This window comes from Oncorhynchus keta, chromosome 23 (genome assembly GCF_023373465.1).
Source record: "Oncorhynchus keta strain PuntledgeMale-10-30-2019 chromosome 23, Oket_V2, whole genome shotgun sequence".
NCBI classification, from domain to species: Eukaryota; Metazoa; Chordata; class Actinopteri; order Salmoniformes; family Salmonidae; genus Oncorhynchus; species Oncorhynchus keta.
This window is the reverse complement of record NC_068443.1, coordinates 15,086,163-15,104,319: the sequence shown is the minus strand read 5'-3', so window position 1 is coordinate 15,104,319 and position 18,157 is coordinate 15,086,163. Positions and strand designations below refer to the sequence as shown.

The 18,157-nt window shown below is 40.6% G+C and overlaps 1 protein-coding gene and 1 long non-coding RNA gene across 2 annotated transcripts; one reads left to right on the top strand and one right to left on the bottom strand.

Moving 5' to 3' along the window:
* The first annotated feature begins 4,996 nt into the window (after positions 1-4,996).
* LOC118401657 (C-C motif chemokine 20-like) lies at positions 4,997-6,530 on the top strand. Its single transcript, XM_035799248.1, has 4 exons — positions 4,997-5,204; positions 5,409-5,526; positions 5,637-5,714; positions 5,971-6,530. Exons 1-4 carry the CDS (start codon positions 5,129-5,131, stop codon positions 6,005-6,007), a joined length of 309 nt encoding a protein of 102 aa, XP_035655141.1. The 5' UTR covers positions 4,997-5,128; the 3' UTR covers positions 6,008-6,530.
* Positions 6,531-6,595: 65 nt separating this feature from the next.
* On the bottom strand, positions 6,596-12,428 carry LOC118401658 (uncharacterized). Its single transcript, XR_004829315.2, has 4 exons — positions 12,242-12,428; positions 7,595-7,705; positions 6,930-7,017; positions 6,596-6,742 (listed from the first exon to the last, which is right to left on the bottom strand). It is a non-coding gene; the product is annotated as an uncharacterized LOC118401658 (long non-coding RNA).
* Positions 12,429-18,157: the final 5,729 nt, after the last annotated feature.

Genomic DNA, 18,157 nt, shown 5'->3' with positions numbered 1-18,157 from the left:
ATGTAAATGTGATTTTAAAAAAATATATATTTTTATAAATGTGCAAAAATGTCTAAAAACCTGTTTTTGCTTAGTTATTATGGGGTATTGTGTGTAGATTGATGAGGGGAAAAAAGTATTTGATCAATTTTAGAACAAGGCTGTAACGTAACAAAATGTGGAAAAAGTCAAGTCTGAATACTTTCCAAAGGCACTATATGTATAGGGGTATGGGGACTAGTGGGCAAAATAAACAGAGTAGCAGCAGCTTGTATGTGAGTGGGTGTGCGGGTGTTTAGAGTCAGTATAAATGTATGTGCATATTACGTGTGAGTGAGAAAATTAGTGTGTGTGTGCGAGAGTGTGTAGGGCCCTGTGAGTGTACATAGAGACAGTGCAAAGATTGAAATAAAAGGTCAATAAAGATTAAAAGTTAGTCTGTGTAGCTATTTTGCTAGCTATTTGTCAGTCATATTGCTTCGGGAGCTGTTCAAGAGCCTGTTGGTGTCAGACTTGATGCACCGGTATCTCTTGCCGAGCGTCAGTAGAGAAAATAGTCTATAGCTTGGGGGGTTGGAATCTTTCACCACTTTCCGGACCTTCTTTTCATGCTGGAATTAGCACACCAGTTGCACACCCCCCCCCCTTTCTGAGCCATGTTTCTGAAAATGTTTCTGAAAAGCAAAGAAAATCGTTGCAAATCCACAATCAGAGGTCATCCATCTTATTATCATGTGATTGTACATTAGCCAGTAGAATGGAGGGAAGAGGTGGTCGGTTTTCACTTCGCCTTAATGTCGCCAGGCCTCCCCTCTCTTGCCTCTGTAACACTGGTTTCCTCTTAGGTAGCCCGACAATTTGTTCAGAATTACAGAGAGCCAAGGGCAGATGAGTCAAAGTCGAAGTAGAAGCTGGAATTGAGGTAATTTTCTGCCGATCTGACGGCATCTTAATATGAGCCTATCCTCCTATAGCTCATCAGTGGTGTGTGTGTGTGTGTGTGTGTGTGTGTGTGTTGTGTGTGTGTGTGTGTGTGTGTGTGTGTGTGTGTGTGTGTGTGTGTGTGTGTGTGTGTGTGTGTGTGTGTGTGTGTGTGTGTTTGTGGGTGTTTTTGTTCTTATTATCTTTTATTATTTCTTATTGTTGTTTTTGCATTATGAGTGTGCAAATAAGCATTTGTGTGATGTATACCATAATAAAATGTGGAATTTGTGTGTCACAACTCTGTGGTGACAGTGTGTGGGGTGGTGGGTGGGAAAACCATATTTTGTTCTTATTATCATTTTATTATTTCTTATTGTGTGTTTTTGCATTTGTAGAGGAAACACTGCAAATAAGCATTTACACACACGATGTATACCATAATAAAATGTGGAATTTGAAACTCTGCGTCACAACTCTGTGGTGACAGTGTATGGGTGGCAATGTATAATTTCAGAAAACACATATTCAACTGCTAATATAGAGATCATTTAACTCAGTTAACTTTTCTATTGAAGTGTTCAATGTCAGAAGAGCCATTTGTAGAAGGTAACCACAACACTAGCACAAACTCACACCCACCAATATCCCAAACTCACACACACCACTCCCCCAGAAGGTTACTACCACACCAACGCAAGCTCACACCCACACCACTCCCCCAGAAGGTTACTACCACACCAGCGCAAGCTCACACCCACACCACTCCCCCAGAAGGTTACTACCACACCAACGCAAGCTCACACCCACACCACTCCCCCAGAAGGTTACTACCACACCAACGCAAGCTCACACCCACACCACTCCCCCACTATGTTGTCCAATTGGAGTCGTACTAAATGCTTTGTTTGAAAAACACCTCATGTAGCTGACCTACATTCAATTCAACTCCAAACTCTTTATGGGGTTGGCTTTTCAATGGCGCTTTCACATATTGGAGAGTTTAAAGTGGCTTAATGACTAAAAAACATTTGAAAAATCGCCAAACAAGTCACAGCGCCGAGTACTATTGAACCAGCTATGAATCATGCCGTTTAAGATGAGGGAGGACAAAAATGTTTTTATGGGCATGACCTTATTTCTATTACAGCATATTGGATGGCTGTCATTCCTATTCCATTCACCCAGCTCAATGTAACATCAATATGTTCCCTACACCCATCATGAGGTTGCTACAACCTAGCCTATGAATTAAAGTTTACAACGTAGGTGCACAGGTCGAGAGACAATATTTAGGAATCAAGGTGATAGAGAGTGACACATTCAATATTGCCTTGCACACTCTTCCCTGCCTCTCACGTCAGTAGCCATGAAGTGCTTTGAAATACAGGTCATGGCTCACATCAACACCATCATCTCGTAAACCCTAGACCCACTCCAATTCGCATACTGCCCCAACAGATCCACAGATTACGCAATTTTGTCCACCTGGACAAAAGGAACACCTATGTGAGAATTCTGTTCATTGACTATTACGTTCAACACCATAGGGCCACAAAGCTAATCACTAAGCTAAGGACCCGGGGACTAAACAACTCCCTCTGCAACTGGATCCTGGACTTCCTGACGGGCCGCCCCCATGTGGTAAGAGTAGGCAATAACACATCTGCCATGCTCATCCTCAACACGGGGGTCCCTCAGGGGTACGTGCTTAGTCCCCTCCTGTACTCCCTGTTCATCCAATACCTGATCATCGACAACAATGAGACAGACAATAGGGAGGAGGTCAGAGACCTGGCAGTGTGGTGCCAGGTCAACAACCTCTCCCTCAACGTGAGAGACAAGACAAAGGAGCTGATCGTGGACTACAGGAAAAGGAGGGCCGAACACGCCCCCATTCACATCGACGGGGTTGTAGTAGAGCGGATTGAGAGTGTCAAGTTCCTTGGTGTCCACATCACCAACAAACTATCATGGTCCAAATACACCAAGACAAGAGGGCACGACAACACCTTTTCCCCCTTAGGAGAAAGATCCTCAAAAGGTTCTACAGCTGCACCATCGAAAGCATCCTGACTGGTTGCATCACCGCCTTGAATGGCAACTGCTCGGCATCTGACCGTAAGGTGCTACAGAGGGCAGTGCTTACGGCCCAGTACATCACTGAGGCCAAGCTTCCTGCCATCTAGGACCTATATACTAGACGGTGCCAGAGGAATGCCCAAAAAATGGTCAAAGACTCCAGTCACCCAAGTCATAGACTGTTCTCTCTGCTACAACACGGCAAGCGGTACCAGAGCGTCAAGTCTAGGTCCAAAAGGCTCCTTAACAGCTTCTTCCCCCAAGCCACAAATAATCAAATGGCCACCCAGACTTTTTACATTGACCCCCCCCCTCCCCCCCCTGTATATAGCCTCGTTATTGTTATTTTATTGTGTTACTTTTTTTCATACAACCAAAAGCTTACCTTGACTTGGAATAGTTCCAGTATTGGATAGCCATAGCCAGCTAGCTAACATAGCATCCCTCTCTGTTTGAGCCAGGTGTTTGAGTAGGCTAAACTAGCTAGCTTCATTCGCTAGCTAAGTAAGTGAAAGTGATTTTTTTAAACAAAATACAGCTAGCTCTCTCTCTCTCTCTCTCTTGGTTGTCCTTCATTTTTGAGGAAGTGAATTTTTCAAAACTGTTGAACTATTGTCTTTCTCTTTGAGTCAACTACTCACCACATTTTATGCACTGCAGTGCTAGCTAGCTGTAGTTTATGCTTTCAGTACTAGATTCATTCTCTGATCCTTTGATTGGATGGACAACATATCAGTTCATGCTGCAAGAGCTCTGATAGATTAGAGGACGCCCTCCGGAAGATGTCATAATTACTGTTTAAATCTATGGAAGGGGGTGAGAACCTTGAGCTTCCTAGGTTTTTTATTGAAGTCAATGTACCCAGAGGAGGATGGAAAATAGCTGTCCTCCGACTACACCATTGTGCTACCCTACAGAGTGCAGTTGAGGCTACTGTAGACCTTCATTGCAAAACAGTGTGTTTTAATCAATTATTTGGTGCTGTGAATATATTTAGTATAGTTTTATCTAAAAATAATAACTTTTTTAAATGCTTCATATATTTTTTAAATTAAATTCACTGAGTAGGATGGTCCTCCCTTTCCTCCTCTGAGGAGCCTCCACTGTATTGAACAACTATTGACTTGAGTTTTTATCAACTGATGTTAAGCCACATTCAACTCTGAAATAATGCTTGAAACATTGCATGCACTTAACATGCACATTCTAGTGATCTTATGCAATTAAGCCACATTTGTTTTCTCTACAGCACTGCACCAGATTCTGGGCTCACTCGAACCCACATAGTGGTATTTACCCCATAGCTTTGTTTCTCATGGCATTTGTTATTGAGACAAGTTGAATATTGAGTGCTGTATGAGAACACAATAACAAAATCTCTTTTATCTAGGTCAGATGAGATGTTTGCTCTTCTCAGCATTTTGCAGAAACACCACTAAATGGGTCATGGAACAGATTTGTTTTTGTTGTTGTTGACAACTTGCTATTGGTTCATAAATTTACCACAAACACTCTCATATTGTTTAGCTTTCAAAAAGGCATCTACATGTTTGACTTGTGATATTGAACATTAGAGCTTGACTGTTGGCCAGCTGAAAGCTTTTTGATCAAGGATCAGCAGACTATGTCCATGCTAGAGATCTTCCATTCACATAATTCTCTAAATGTACCGCTTTTCTTTTTATGTGGTTGTTTCTCCAACTTCTTGTAGATTCATAAAATGTCAGAAGGGACAATACAGGAGCGAATTGGAACGGTAGCTTCTGTGGGTCTTGAGCATCAACCCTCTGTCTGTCAGTCCAAAACGTATGATGTTAGGCCAAGAAGTGCCTTGATGAGGTCCCTAGTTGTAAGGACACTATAAATGTATATCAATCAAAACACGCACCATTCAAGCACCATTAGGAAAGCACAGTTCTGTGTGTCACTAAACTGCAGTGTTAGCATCTCTGTCTGCTATGATGCAGAGGTGGCCTTCCTGTCCCCAATTTAGAAAACCAAAGTTAGGAGTGTAGGATGTGATTGACACATATGGGTATAATCCACAAACACACATTCACGTGCACACACACACGTTTGTAGGGGTATATAGGACCAGTCAGTAGGTTTGTTCAGTGTATCTTCTCTCGTCCTACGTACCATCACCATGGCTTCCAGATACTTAGAGACAATCCTGCTTCTCTGCTGCATTGTGACCATGTTCAGTTCAACCTCAGCAGCATGTGAGTTTCTCTGGTAACCAATTTACCTGCTTAACAGTTTATCCATGTAAACTGTATTGATTTTTTTTTTTTACCAAGGTCCGGTAAGATCTAGCTTTGAGACCTGCCAACTTGTTTTGGGGTCATATTATTACATTACATTCATGTTCTTGTGATCTGAATTGATGTTGTGGCTGACTGATAGGTGTGCTTATATGTGTTCAGATGGTCCTCAGAAACTTTACTGTTGTGTGGAGTTCCAGGAAAAGCCTGTACCCTACACGCAGATAATAGGCTACAAACAACAGAGTTATAAGGAGGTGTGCAACAATGACGCTATCATGTAAGCCCTGCATGATGTATATACACACACAAAGTTACAATACTCTCAAAATGTATGCTCATATTTGTAATCTCTATGAGGTTGAGGGTTCAGTGTGTTTTCTGTTGTAGCTTCTATACCATGAAGAACAAGAAGGTATGCGCCAGCATTAAGGACGAGTGGGTGAGGACGGCTCTGGTTCGTCTCAGGTACACACATGCTCTCTTCTTAAGACACAACGTATTCTCACTCAACTACACACACCACAATGTCTCAGAGCTACAAATACACCAAATCGTACTTACAGGAGAGTTTCAAGGCTGGATGTCAATCAAACTTGCCATACGGGTTTTACTTAATGTCTTCGTGTACAAACTATTGCCTTCCAGCACACTTGTTCTGAAAAGTAAAATCATGTGTCTGCTTCAAACTCAAAATGAGTTTCATATTCTGTGTTATGTGCAGCTCCAAACTGAAGAAGATATCCACAGCAACACCGTGATGGCCAAAACCCCCCAACCAACTCTGAAAGGAAGATTCACCCACAGCGACACAACTTTTTCCAATCGCAACTCCAACACCACCATAACCTTCAACATCACCAGTAACAACCCCATTGAGTAATGTGGCCAAATGATGCAGATTTAATGCATTGCATATCTGAGGATATTGTTGAGGATTGTACTTTATTCATGCTCAAGCTTTCAGGTATCTTCTGAACCCACAATATAATCTAATTAAGTCGATTGCTTCAATTGGTTATATTTTTCTGATTTACAATTTTTATATTTGTTTCTTTTAAGGCCTGCAGAAATAAATATATTCTATTGCCTTGATTATTTATTTTAGTCACATTACCGTAAAACTAGAGCTGACAACTGCATGGACATTAGTTGTGAATGTGATTGTGAATTGAAACAATTCAACAGTGCAAAACCACTGAAACCATCATGACTTCAAATGACCTGTTGGGAAGATGACTGTACATTTAATCATTTTGAATCATATAAAGCCAATTTATTCAACATCATCTTCTCAATTCCAGTTAAAGTAAACAGATCTATCATATCATGAGGTGTGTGTGTTTGTGTTTAGAAGACGCCGTAGCACATCTCCTGGACGGTGCCCATGAGTGCCACCTCACAAATGATGCCACCGGTGGCCCTGTCCTTGTTGTCCTCGCACAAGAGAGAGACTTGGGAACCGCTGCACCCTGCTTAAGATCATAGGTCATCAGCTGGAGGAGGGGAGAAAACACAGTCACAACACAGACCAATATCATCACAATATTGACCAAGACACAAAATATACAGGGACACATCCTTTGTGCTGCACTAAAAGCAAACAAGGTGTTGGCTTTAAGTAGATGCAGAAGCTTCACATAACTGCTTCTCTAAAACAGGTTAAACATGTGTGTGCACTACCTGGAGGTACTCTTCAAGGCCGAGGTCAATAGAGAATGATAGGAATAATGTGCTTCAGTAAGGTGGGCGCTTTGTCCATGGTTGTCAACTGTACAACAGGAAGGGAACATAAATCACAAAGGATAGATGTTGTGGTGGCAGCTGCAGAGAAGTACTTGGGTGTAGGAGATTTTATTGCAGAAGAGTTCCAAGGTGTGTTGAATGTGTCCCGTCCTCCCAGGCTGCTGGCCTGGTGGAGGATCAGATAGGGCCAAAGTAGTGGAATAGTGATGAGGTTTTTATGGGGTTAAGGTTAGTTGGTAGGGCAAATATTTCACAAAGTGTAATGAATTCATACTACAGAATAGTAGGCTGATACACAGCCAACACAGTAGCTGACGGCACGCACCTATAACATTTGTTTGCGAACCGCCATAATACCAAAGAAGAAGAATATGATCCTCAAAATGTAGGGAATTGTAGTTGTCTTTGTCTGCATTGTTAATTATTGCCTTTCTGGCCTTCATACTTGACGTACTGATGACCATGTTCAGAGATGAGGAACTGTTAGGTGGTAGAGGAGAGGAATGGAAGTAAGTCTGTGTTAGTAGTGTAACCGATGTGAAATGGCTAGCTAGTTAGCGGGTGTGCGCGCTAATAGCGTTTCAATTGGTGACTTCACTCACTCTGAGGCCTTGAAGTAGCTGTTCCCCTTGCTCTGCAAGGGCCGTGACTTTTGTGGTGCGATGGGTAACGATACTTCGTTGGTGGCTGTTGTTGATGTATGCAGAGGGTCCCTGGTTCAAGCCCAGGTTGGGGCGAGGAGAGGGACGGAAGCAATACTGTTACAGTAGCACCCACTTTTATTCATGTGAGATGTTTTGAAACCAACCAACAGACATGGTCTGTTATGATATTGTTATTATTTGAACTGGTTAGCCTGCTAACTTAACGTTAGAAATGAACCAAAACATTATTTCGCTAAAGTTAAGACATTGTCTGTTATAATATTGTTATTATTTGAACTGGTTAGCCTGCTAACTTAACGTTAGAAATGAACCAAAACATTGTTTAGAAAGTTTTTCTTTTTTTTCATTAATTGAATATTCAAAATGTATAATATACTTGCAGTGAAGCCGCTCAACAACTACATCATACCAGTCATCCAACAACTACATCATACCAGTCATCCAACAACTACATCATACCAGTCATCCAACAACTACATCATACCAGTCATCCAACAACTACATCATACCAGTCATCCAACAACTACATCATACCAGTCCAACCAACAACTTCATCATACCAGTCATCCTACAACACATCATACCAGTCATACAACTACATCATACCAGTCATCCAACAACTACATCATACCAGTCATCCTACAACTACATCATACCAGTCATCCAACAACTACATCATACCAGTCATCCAACAGATTCCCATTCAACAACTACATCATACCAGTCATCCAACAGATTCCCATTCAACAACTACATCATACCAGTCATCCAACAGACTCCCATTCAACAACTACATCACACCAGTCATCCAACAGACTCCCATTCAACAACTACATCATACCAGTCATCCAACAGATTCCCATTCAACAACTACATCATACCAGTCATCCAACAGACTCCCATTCAACAACTACATCACACCAGTCATCCAACAGACTCCCATTCAACAACTACATCATACCAGTCATCCAACAGATTCCCATTCAACAACTACATCATACCAGTCATCCAACAGATTCCCATTCAACAACTACATCATACCAGTCATCCAACAGATTCCCATTCAACAACTACATCATACCAGTCATCCAACAGATTCCCATTCAACAACTACATCATACCAGTCATCCAACAGATTCCCATTCAACAACTACATCATACCAGTCATCCAACAGATTCCCATTCAACAACTACATCATACCAGTCATCCAACAGACTCCCATTCAACAACTACATCATACCAGTCATCCAACAGATTCCCATTCAACAACTACATCATAGCAGTCATCCAACAGATTCCCATTCAACAACTACATCATACCAGTCATCCAACAGATTCCCATTCAACAACTACATCATACCAGTCATCCAACAGACTCCCATTCAACAAACTACATCACACCAGTCATCCAACAGACCCCATTCAACAACTACATCATACCAGTCATCCAACAGATTCCCATTCAACAACATTCAACATCATACCAGTCATCCAACAGATTCCCATTCAACAACTACATCATACCAGTCATCCAACAGACTCCCATTCAACAACTACATCACACCAGTCATCCAACAGACTCCCATTCAACAACTACATCATACCAGTCATTCAACAGATTCCCATTCAACAACTACATCATACCAGTCATCCAACAGATTCCCATTCAACAACTACATCATACCAGTCATCCAACAGATTCCCATTCAACAACTACATCACACCAGTCATCCAACAGACTCCCATTCAACAACTACATCATACCAGTCATCCAACAGATTCCCATTCAACAACTACATCATACCAGTCATCCAACAGATTCCCATTCAACAACTACATCACACCAGTCATCCAACAGATTCCCATTCAACAACTACATCACACCAGTCATCCAACAGACTCCCATTCAACAACTACATCATACCAGTCATCCAACAGACTCCCATTCAACAACTACATCACACCAGTCATCCAACAGACTCCCATTCAACAACTACATCATACCAGTCATCCAACAGACTCCCATTCAACAACTACATCACACCAGTCATCCAACAGATTCCCATTCAACAACTACATCATACCAGTCATCCTACAACTACATCATACTAGTCATCCAACAACTACATCATACCAGTCATCCAACAGATTCCCATTCAACAACTACATCATACCAGTCATCCAACAGATTCCCATTCAACAACTACATCATACCAGTCATCCAACAGATTCCCATTCAACAACTACATCATACCAGTCATCCAACAGATTCCCATTCAACAACTACATCACACCAGTCATCCAACAACTACATCATACCAGTCATCCAACAGATTCCCATTCAACAACTACATCATACCAGTCATCCAACAGACTCCCATTCAACAACTACATCACACCAGTCATCCAACAGATTCCCATTCAACAACTACATCATACCAGTCATCCTACAACTACATCATACCAGTCATCCAACAACTACATCATACCAGTCATCCAACAGATTCCCATTCAACAACTACATCATACCAGTCATCCAACAGATTCCCATTCAACAACTACATCATACCAGTCATCCAACAGATTCCCATTCAACAACTACATCATACCAGTCATCCAACAACTACATCATACCAGTCATCCAACAGATTCCCATTCAACAACTACATCATACCAGATTCATTCAACAGATTCCCATTCAACAACTACATCATACCAGTCATCCAACAGATTCCCATTCAACAACTACATCATACCAGTCATCCAACAGATTCCCATTCAACAACTACATCATACCAGTCATCCAACAGATTCCCATTCAACAACTACATCATACCAGTCATCCAACAGATTCCCATTCAGAGCGACAAAAGCGTCAGCTAAATGGCATATATTATTATTATTATTATAAGCATTCAGGGTCAATGCCCTGCTCATGGGCACGTTGACCGATCTACCACCAGGCCAAAAAACTTGAACCCGAACCCTCCAAAAATCCCAATAGATCCCAACAGTCCCCCAATAGCTGTCCCTCAACCATTCGAGACCCCCCCCAAGAATGTTAAGAAAGTTGCCTGGTTTGCTAGAATGACATATACTAAATTCATGTTTAAATGGATGGGTTTATTATTCATAAAAACAACGGCAAGTTTTATGTCGGACAACAATATGTCACTGTGACATGTCGACAGATTGTAGCATAAAGACAGATGGTTACTTAAGTTGGTCAGGGTGGATTGGTGGGTGTATAACATGAACGTCTAGCAACCCAAATGCTGCAAGTTCAAATCTCATCTTGGACAACTTTAGCATTTTACCTAATTAGCAACTTTTCAACTACTTTCTACTTTTTATAACGCGAATGTCTAGTAACTCAAACGTTGCGAGTTTGAATCTTATCACAGACAACTTTAAGATTTTAGCTAATAAGCAACTTTTGAACCTTTATTTAACTAGGCAAGTGAGTTAAGAACAAATTCTTGTTGACAATAACAGCCTTCCCCGGCCACACCCTAACGACACTGGGCCAATTGTGTGCTGCCTTATGGGACTCCCAATCACGGCCGGTTGTCATACAGCCTGGAATCGAACCAGGGTCTGTTGTGACACCTCTAGCACTGATATGCAGTACCTTAGACCGCAAGTAGTTTACTGGACCGATGTAGCCATCTGTAGCGTAGCTCATAAAACATGTCAACGCTGCATGCATTGTATTGCAATGCTGGTGCAGTAAAATAATCAGTACAGGCACTGGCGCTGACTTGTAGGTCCAGAGTTGAGTTTGAAGGGCCTACACTGTAATTCATTCAACTGGACTTATTTTACTGCACTGATTTTCCACCATAATTTGCAAATGAATTCATTAAAAATCCTACAATGTGATTTTCTGGATTTTTTTTCTCATTTTGTCTGTCAGAGTTGAAGTGTACCTATGATGAAAATTACAGGCCTCTCTCATCTTTTTAAGTGGGAGAACTTGCACAACTGGCGGCTGACTAAATACTTTTTTGCCCCACTGTATATCCTGCCTAGAGTTTTGGCGCATGATCATTTTTTTTGACTGTTCAGCTTCAGCTAACCATCATAAAATCTTATTAGAAATTAGGTGATGTTTTTGGTGTATAAGTAACTTCATAGACCTGCTATCCTATGCTATTATATTCGGTTCTGTTATGTAAAACACTAATTTATCGGTATGTGATCTTGCAAGACATTTATTCACCTTTGATCTAACTTTACTAAACGAGCAGCATTGTGAGAAGTGATAATCTTCTATTTGTAATAATAATAATATTAAGTGATGAGTGTTATTTTTAACGATTGGAGCTCCACTCGTGACTCTTAGACAGCGTTGATTTGATTAGCTTGAACACGTGGTGACAATATACCTTATTACAGAATAAAAGAAAATGAGGGTGAACTATCAATTCATAATAATCAAATCAATTGACCAAGTAGTGAATATAAATCATTAGTTTACTACATAGAATTGCGGAACTTTTTTAAAAAACAGCCATAAAATCAAGTTTTTTGTGTGGTGTATTCATGTATCTCAATAAACTATAAACTCAATGCATCATTACCTTCAACTTGGCCCAATTCACATTTACAAATTCCACCGACATAGTTTACCAATCTAGAACACTCCCTGCTTTCTCAACCAATAGACAATTTAGCTAAATATCCCAAGCTCTTGGGCTTTGCAGTGGCCACACTGGTTTGCAGTGTCCTCGGCAGAAGTGTCGCTGTAACCAAGTGGTTACGTATCGGTCTGGGTTCCACTGCGCAACAGCAGCTCAGCGGAGATTTATGAACATCAAGGCAGAAATGGTGCAATTTTGTAAATATGTTTCGAAGTCCTGAAGTTGTCAAGCATCCAACGGGCCTCTGCAGTGCACGTGTGTAGCCTACCGTTCTTATCATTCGTCAGAGAGAATACGGGGAAGAAACCACCATTTACTCTGGCTGCTGTAGCCTACATATTTATTTAGTTTGTAATTCTATCGTTTTTCCTGAAATTCTTGTGGTGATTAAATATAATGTATTTAGAATTGATCAGAACACATTTTCCCTGTATTCTCAAATTGAAAAAAGTGAGGTCCCTCGGGCCCGCAGCACTATACTTCTGCTTACTTTGTGAAGCAAAGGCAATTTCATCAACAACAAAAAATGATACACTCCCGTGAAAAATCGCAGCACCCCCACTCCCAAACTACTTCCAGTGGCTATGTCTGGGTCAAAGCATATTTCTGGGCGTCCACCATATTGAATTCCCCAATAATTCAGTTAGATAATCTGTCTCACAACATCTTCAAATCAATGTGTAAATAACCACGTGATGATTATTATATTTTTGAATATTCGCATGAAAATCTGTCGCCAATTGGATGGAAACCTCGCTTATGTCAAACATGTCAATCAACGTGAAGGCCGAAGCTGCAATGCTACATTAAATCCGCCAGATGGGGGCAACAATCCACAAGATTGGGGGAGGCAAAGTGTGGAACAACAGCAGAAAATAATGAATTGAATAAAACCTATTCATCTACGAAAGATTGTGAATTGACAACATACAGGAAACCGCAATGACTGAGAGAACAGCAAACCGCAATGACTGAGAGATTATAAGAAAGGATAACAAGGGATTCAAGTGCACTATTATTGTAAAATATTGTTTATTTTGTTGTAAAAAAAAATGGTGGCATAAAATCTTACGTCTTCAATTCTCCATTTGAGCTTAAATAGGCTTTTGTTTTGTTTTTAAACCAGTTTGATACACACATACATCACAGAAATTAATTGAATGTTAAAAGCACATCATACATAGCCCCCTACACACACATTAAACATCCAATAAATCCTTCAACTGGAAATAAATAAATAATAAATACACCAATTTATCTCACAATATTTAAATGGATAAAATTATACCTTAATTATCATAAATAACATAATTTAAAGGTTGATCATTTAAATGACAGGTTTAAACAATGCTGTCCCTCAAGTTCAGCCAGTCACGATGTTGGTAATGATTGATAAACAAGAAGAAGTGTCCTCTACGTGGAGGTGGTGGTGGTGTTCTGTGTATTCAGTGACCTTCTGGCCATTCTAGAAGAAATAGCAACATCGTTAGCATTTCAACTTCAACCATGTCTGTCTTGTACATTCTGTCTTCTCCTCTGGCCCTTGTACTGGACCTCGTGCAGGTCACTTACTCTAGCCAGCCATGTAACTGGAGAGTATAACTGAGTTAGCCTACAGTATGTATTACACTATGTAAATGAATGAATTTAACTGACTAATTGATCACTCATTCGTTATTCTATTGATGACTTACTCCAGCTGAATGAATGTGTGTCGAACCCAGGCCTCTTTCCAGTGGCTGCAGATCTCTCCATCTTCAGTCTCAAAGCTGTGTTGAACCCAAGATGACAACATTTAGACAACTGTCATAATCTCGTCCTTACTCATTAATTTAGCTGGAGATGGTCAAAGTAGGCCTATACATTTCATTTGTGACGTTCAATGTTCTGTGTTAGTAGGGATGGGAGGTTCTTACATGACAGCCTTGACACAGGGAGGATTCTTTTTCTGCATTCTGGCTCCGATGATAGGAACCGTGATCTTCTGCCTGGAGACCTCTGTGCAACAGTTGTGCACCTTATCTGCTCCTGAAGATTTTAGGAAGCATATGGGGTTCAGAACAACTTTTTTAACCCACAACCACCATCCCAGTCTTAACTTCCCCTATGCAGCATATTTGTAATATCTAATTTTGTTCCAGAAAATACTGTATTTACAGAGTTAACACACATACTTATTAGGGCTACACCCATCATTTTGCCAAGGGTTTCAGATCTCCTGGCATAATATATTATTTGTTGGATGAACAGATGCAATGTTGTATGTTGAAGTCCTGCAAGGGCTATACCCCAAACTTTCACTACAGGACTAGACTGTACTTACCGGTGCCAGTGGCCGTTAACAAGAGGAAAAGAGTGAGGCATGCCATTGGTCCGTAGCACAGCTGCATGGTTGCTAATGAGATGTTCTGTAGTGTTCTTGACTGATTCAGAAGGCTAGAACCGGCTAGAGGGGAGGAGATCGCTAATTTCTCCTGACCAGAGCCTCGGCTTTTAAACACTAAAATGAGGAACCGGATCTAGTCCGTCCGGATCCGTGTTTTATTTTTTGTTAACTCTTTTGGAGTGGGGAAGAGGTTGAGGTGTCAGGGAGGGGGGTACTTCTGCTTAGTCAGACGTTTCCTGTAAGGATTGCATAATTCAGACCAAGTTTCAAGTTTGATCTTTATTTGTCCCAGAGGGCAATTGGTTTAGCAGTAAGGAGCACGAGATGTATAATCATATAAAAATACACATGAACCACAATGATACTGAATGCAAAGGTAGTGCATACAACACCAGTCATGGATTGGCAGACATCAATCTAAAAATTAACGTGATGGTAATTTTCCAAGTAGAATAACTGCGGGACTTGCTTTAACTCTTTCTAAAAGTATTTCTGTGGTAGTTTAAAACATTTTACTTAAGCGAAGCAACTTAAATATAGTCAAACTTAAATTTAGTCAAATAACTCTGATTACTTTAATAGACTACTGTAACGGTCATCAGTGGTGGAAGAAGGATCAGACCAATGTGCAGCGTGGTAAGTGTCCATAATGATATATTTAATAAATCAACTGAACAAAATAACAAAAGTACAAACAACCGAAACAGTCCCGTATGGTGAAAACACTAACACAGGATACAACCACCCACAAAACACAATAGAAAACAGGCTACCTAAATATGTCTCCCAATCAGAGACAAAGACTGACACCTCCCTCTGATTGAGAACCATACTAGGCCAAACACATAGAAATATAACAACAGAACAAAACATAGAAAAACAACATAGAATGCCCACCCCAACTCACATCCTGACCAACTAAAATAAAGACATAAAAAAGGAACTAAGGTCAGAACGTGGCAACTACTATATCAACCTTATTACTTAGGATTGTGGGGCAGTTATATCACACATTTCATCAGAAATAACTACACTCAGACTACTACACTTGTATATGCTTTCCTGCTAGAATACCACATTATATGAAAACTGTGATAATAGAGTACAGAAGACGAGGAGGCAGTGGTCAAGTTTAAAATGAATAACAAAAAAAGTGATTTTCTGACAATGGTTTGGACAACAGCAGGATGTTCTTGAAGTCCTCTCTGGGCTGGAGGAGGATCAGTAGTCAGTGGTGCCCAAGACAGGAGAGGGGAACCCCTTCCATTGGAGCAACTCTGGGGGAACAGTCAAGTCAATATTAGCATTTGAATCTACTTGAAATTATAAACAAATGTGTATTTATTATGGATCCCCATTAGCTGCTTCCAAGGCAGCAACTACTCTTACTGGGGTCCAGCAAAATTAAGGCAGTTATACAAAAACATTATAATACATTCACAGGTTTCACAACACACTGTGTGCCCTCAGGCCCCTACTCCACCACTAGCACATATCTACAATACAAAATCCATGTGTGTGTATAGTGTGTATGTTATGGTGTGTATGTATGCATGGGTCTATGTTTGTGTTGCTTCACAGTCCCCTCTGTTCCATAAGGTATATTTAGTTATTTTACTGCTTGCATCAGTTACTTAATGTGGAATAGAGTTCCATGTAGGCATTGCTATATGTAGTACTGTGGAATAGAGTTCCATGTAGGCATTGCTATATGTAGTACTGTGAGCCTCCCATTGTCTGTTCTGGACTTGGGGACTGTGAAGAGACCTCTTGTGGCAAGTCTTGTAGGGTATACATGAGTGTCCGAGCTGTGCGCTAGCAGTTCAAACAGACAGCTCGGTGCATTCAACATGTCATTACCTCTCACAAATATAAGTAGTGATCAAGTCAATCTCCTCTCCTCTTGAGCCAGGAGAGATTGACATGCATATTATTAATGTTAGCTCTTTATGTTCATCCAAGGGCCAGCCATGCTGCCCTGTTCTGAGCCAATTGTAATTTTCCTAAGTAAATTTTTGTGGCAATTGACCACACCACTGAACAGTAGCCCAGGTGCGACAAAACTAGGCATGTAGGACCTGCCTTGTTGATAGTGTTGTTAAGGAGGCAGAGTAGTACTTTATTATGGACAGACTTCTCCCCATCTTAGACACTGTTGTATCAATATGTTTTGACCATGACAGTTTACAATCCAGGGTTAGTTTAGTCACCTCAATTTGCTCAATTTCCACATTATTTGTTACAAGATTTAGTTAAGGTTTAGGGTTTAGTGAATGATTTGTCCCAATGACAGTGCTTTTCGTTTTATACATATTTAGGACTAACTTAGTGGCATGTCCTTAGTAAAGATTGAAAAAAGGAAGGGGCCTAGACAGCTGCTCTGGGGATTCTACCTGGATTATGTTGGAGAGGCTAACAATAAAGAACAGCCTCTGTGTACGGTTAGACAGGTAACTATTTATCCACAATATAGCAAGGGGTGTAAAGCCATAACACATATGTTTTTCAAGCAGCAGTCTATGATCGATAATGTCAAAAGCCCGACTGAAGTCTAACAAAACAGCCACCACAATATTTTTATCATCGATTTCTCTACCAATCATCAGTCATTTGTGTAAATGCTGTGCTTGTTGAATGTCCTTTCCTATAAGCATGTTGAAAGTCTGTTGTCAATTTATTTACTGTAAAATAGCATTGTATCTGGTCAAACACCATTTTTTCAAAAGCTTACTAAGGGTTGGTACATGATTGTTCGGTTGGCTATTTGAGCCGGTAAAGGGGGCTTTACTATTCTTAAGTAGCGGAATGACTTTTGCTTTCCTCCAGGCCTGGGGTCAAACACTTTCAAGTAGGCTTAAATTGAAAGAGTGGCAATATCGTCCGTTATTATCCTGAATAATTTTTCATCCAAGTTGTCAGACCCCGGTGGCTTGTCATTGTTGATAGACAACAATACTTTTTTCACCTCTTCCACACTCACTTTACAGAATTCAAAATTACAATGCTTGCCTTTCATAATGTGGTCAGATATACTTGGATGTGAAGTGTCAGTGTTTGTTGCTGGCATGTCATGCATAAGTTTGCTAATATTTCCAATGAAAAAATCCTTAAAGTAGTTGGCATTGTGAAATAAAAGATCAAAGAAATGTTCAATAAGTACACAAAACGCATTTCTCTAAAAATGTTTTATTTACATCCCTGTCAGTGTGCATTCCTCCTTTGCCAAAATAATCCATCCACCTGACAGGTGTGGCATATCAAGAAGCTGATTAAGCAGCATGATTATTACACAAGTGCACCTTGTGCTGGGGACTATAAAAGGCCACTCTAAAATGTGCAGTTTTCACACAACACAAAGCCACAGATCTCTCAAGTTTTGAGGGAACGTGCAATTGGCATGCTGACTGCAGGAATGTCCACCAGAGCTGTTGCCAAAGAATTCACCATAAGCCGCCTCCAACCTCATTTTA

Excerpts from the sequence above, each read along its gene's own strand:
- LOC118401657 (XM_035799248.1), top strand. The coding sequence starts at position 5,129 with ATGGCTTCCAGATACTTAGAGACAATCCTGCTTCTCTGCTGCATTGTG. Across the intron at positions 5,527-5,636 it reads TGCAACAATGACGCTATCAT|CTTCTATACCATGAAGAACA; the intron begins GTAAGCCCTGCA and ends TTTCTGTTGTAG. Across the intron at positions 5,715-5,970 it reads ACGGCTCTGGTTCGTCTCAG|CTCCAAACTGAAGAAGATAT; the intron begins GTACACACATGC and ends TGTTATGTGCAG.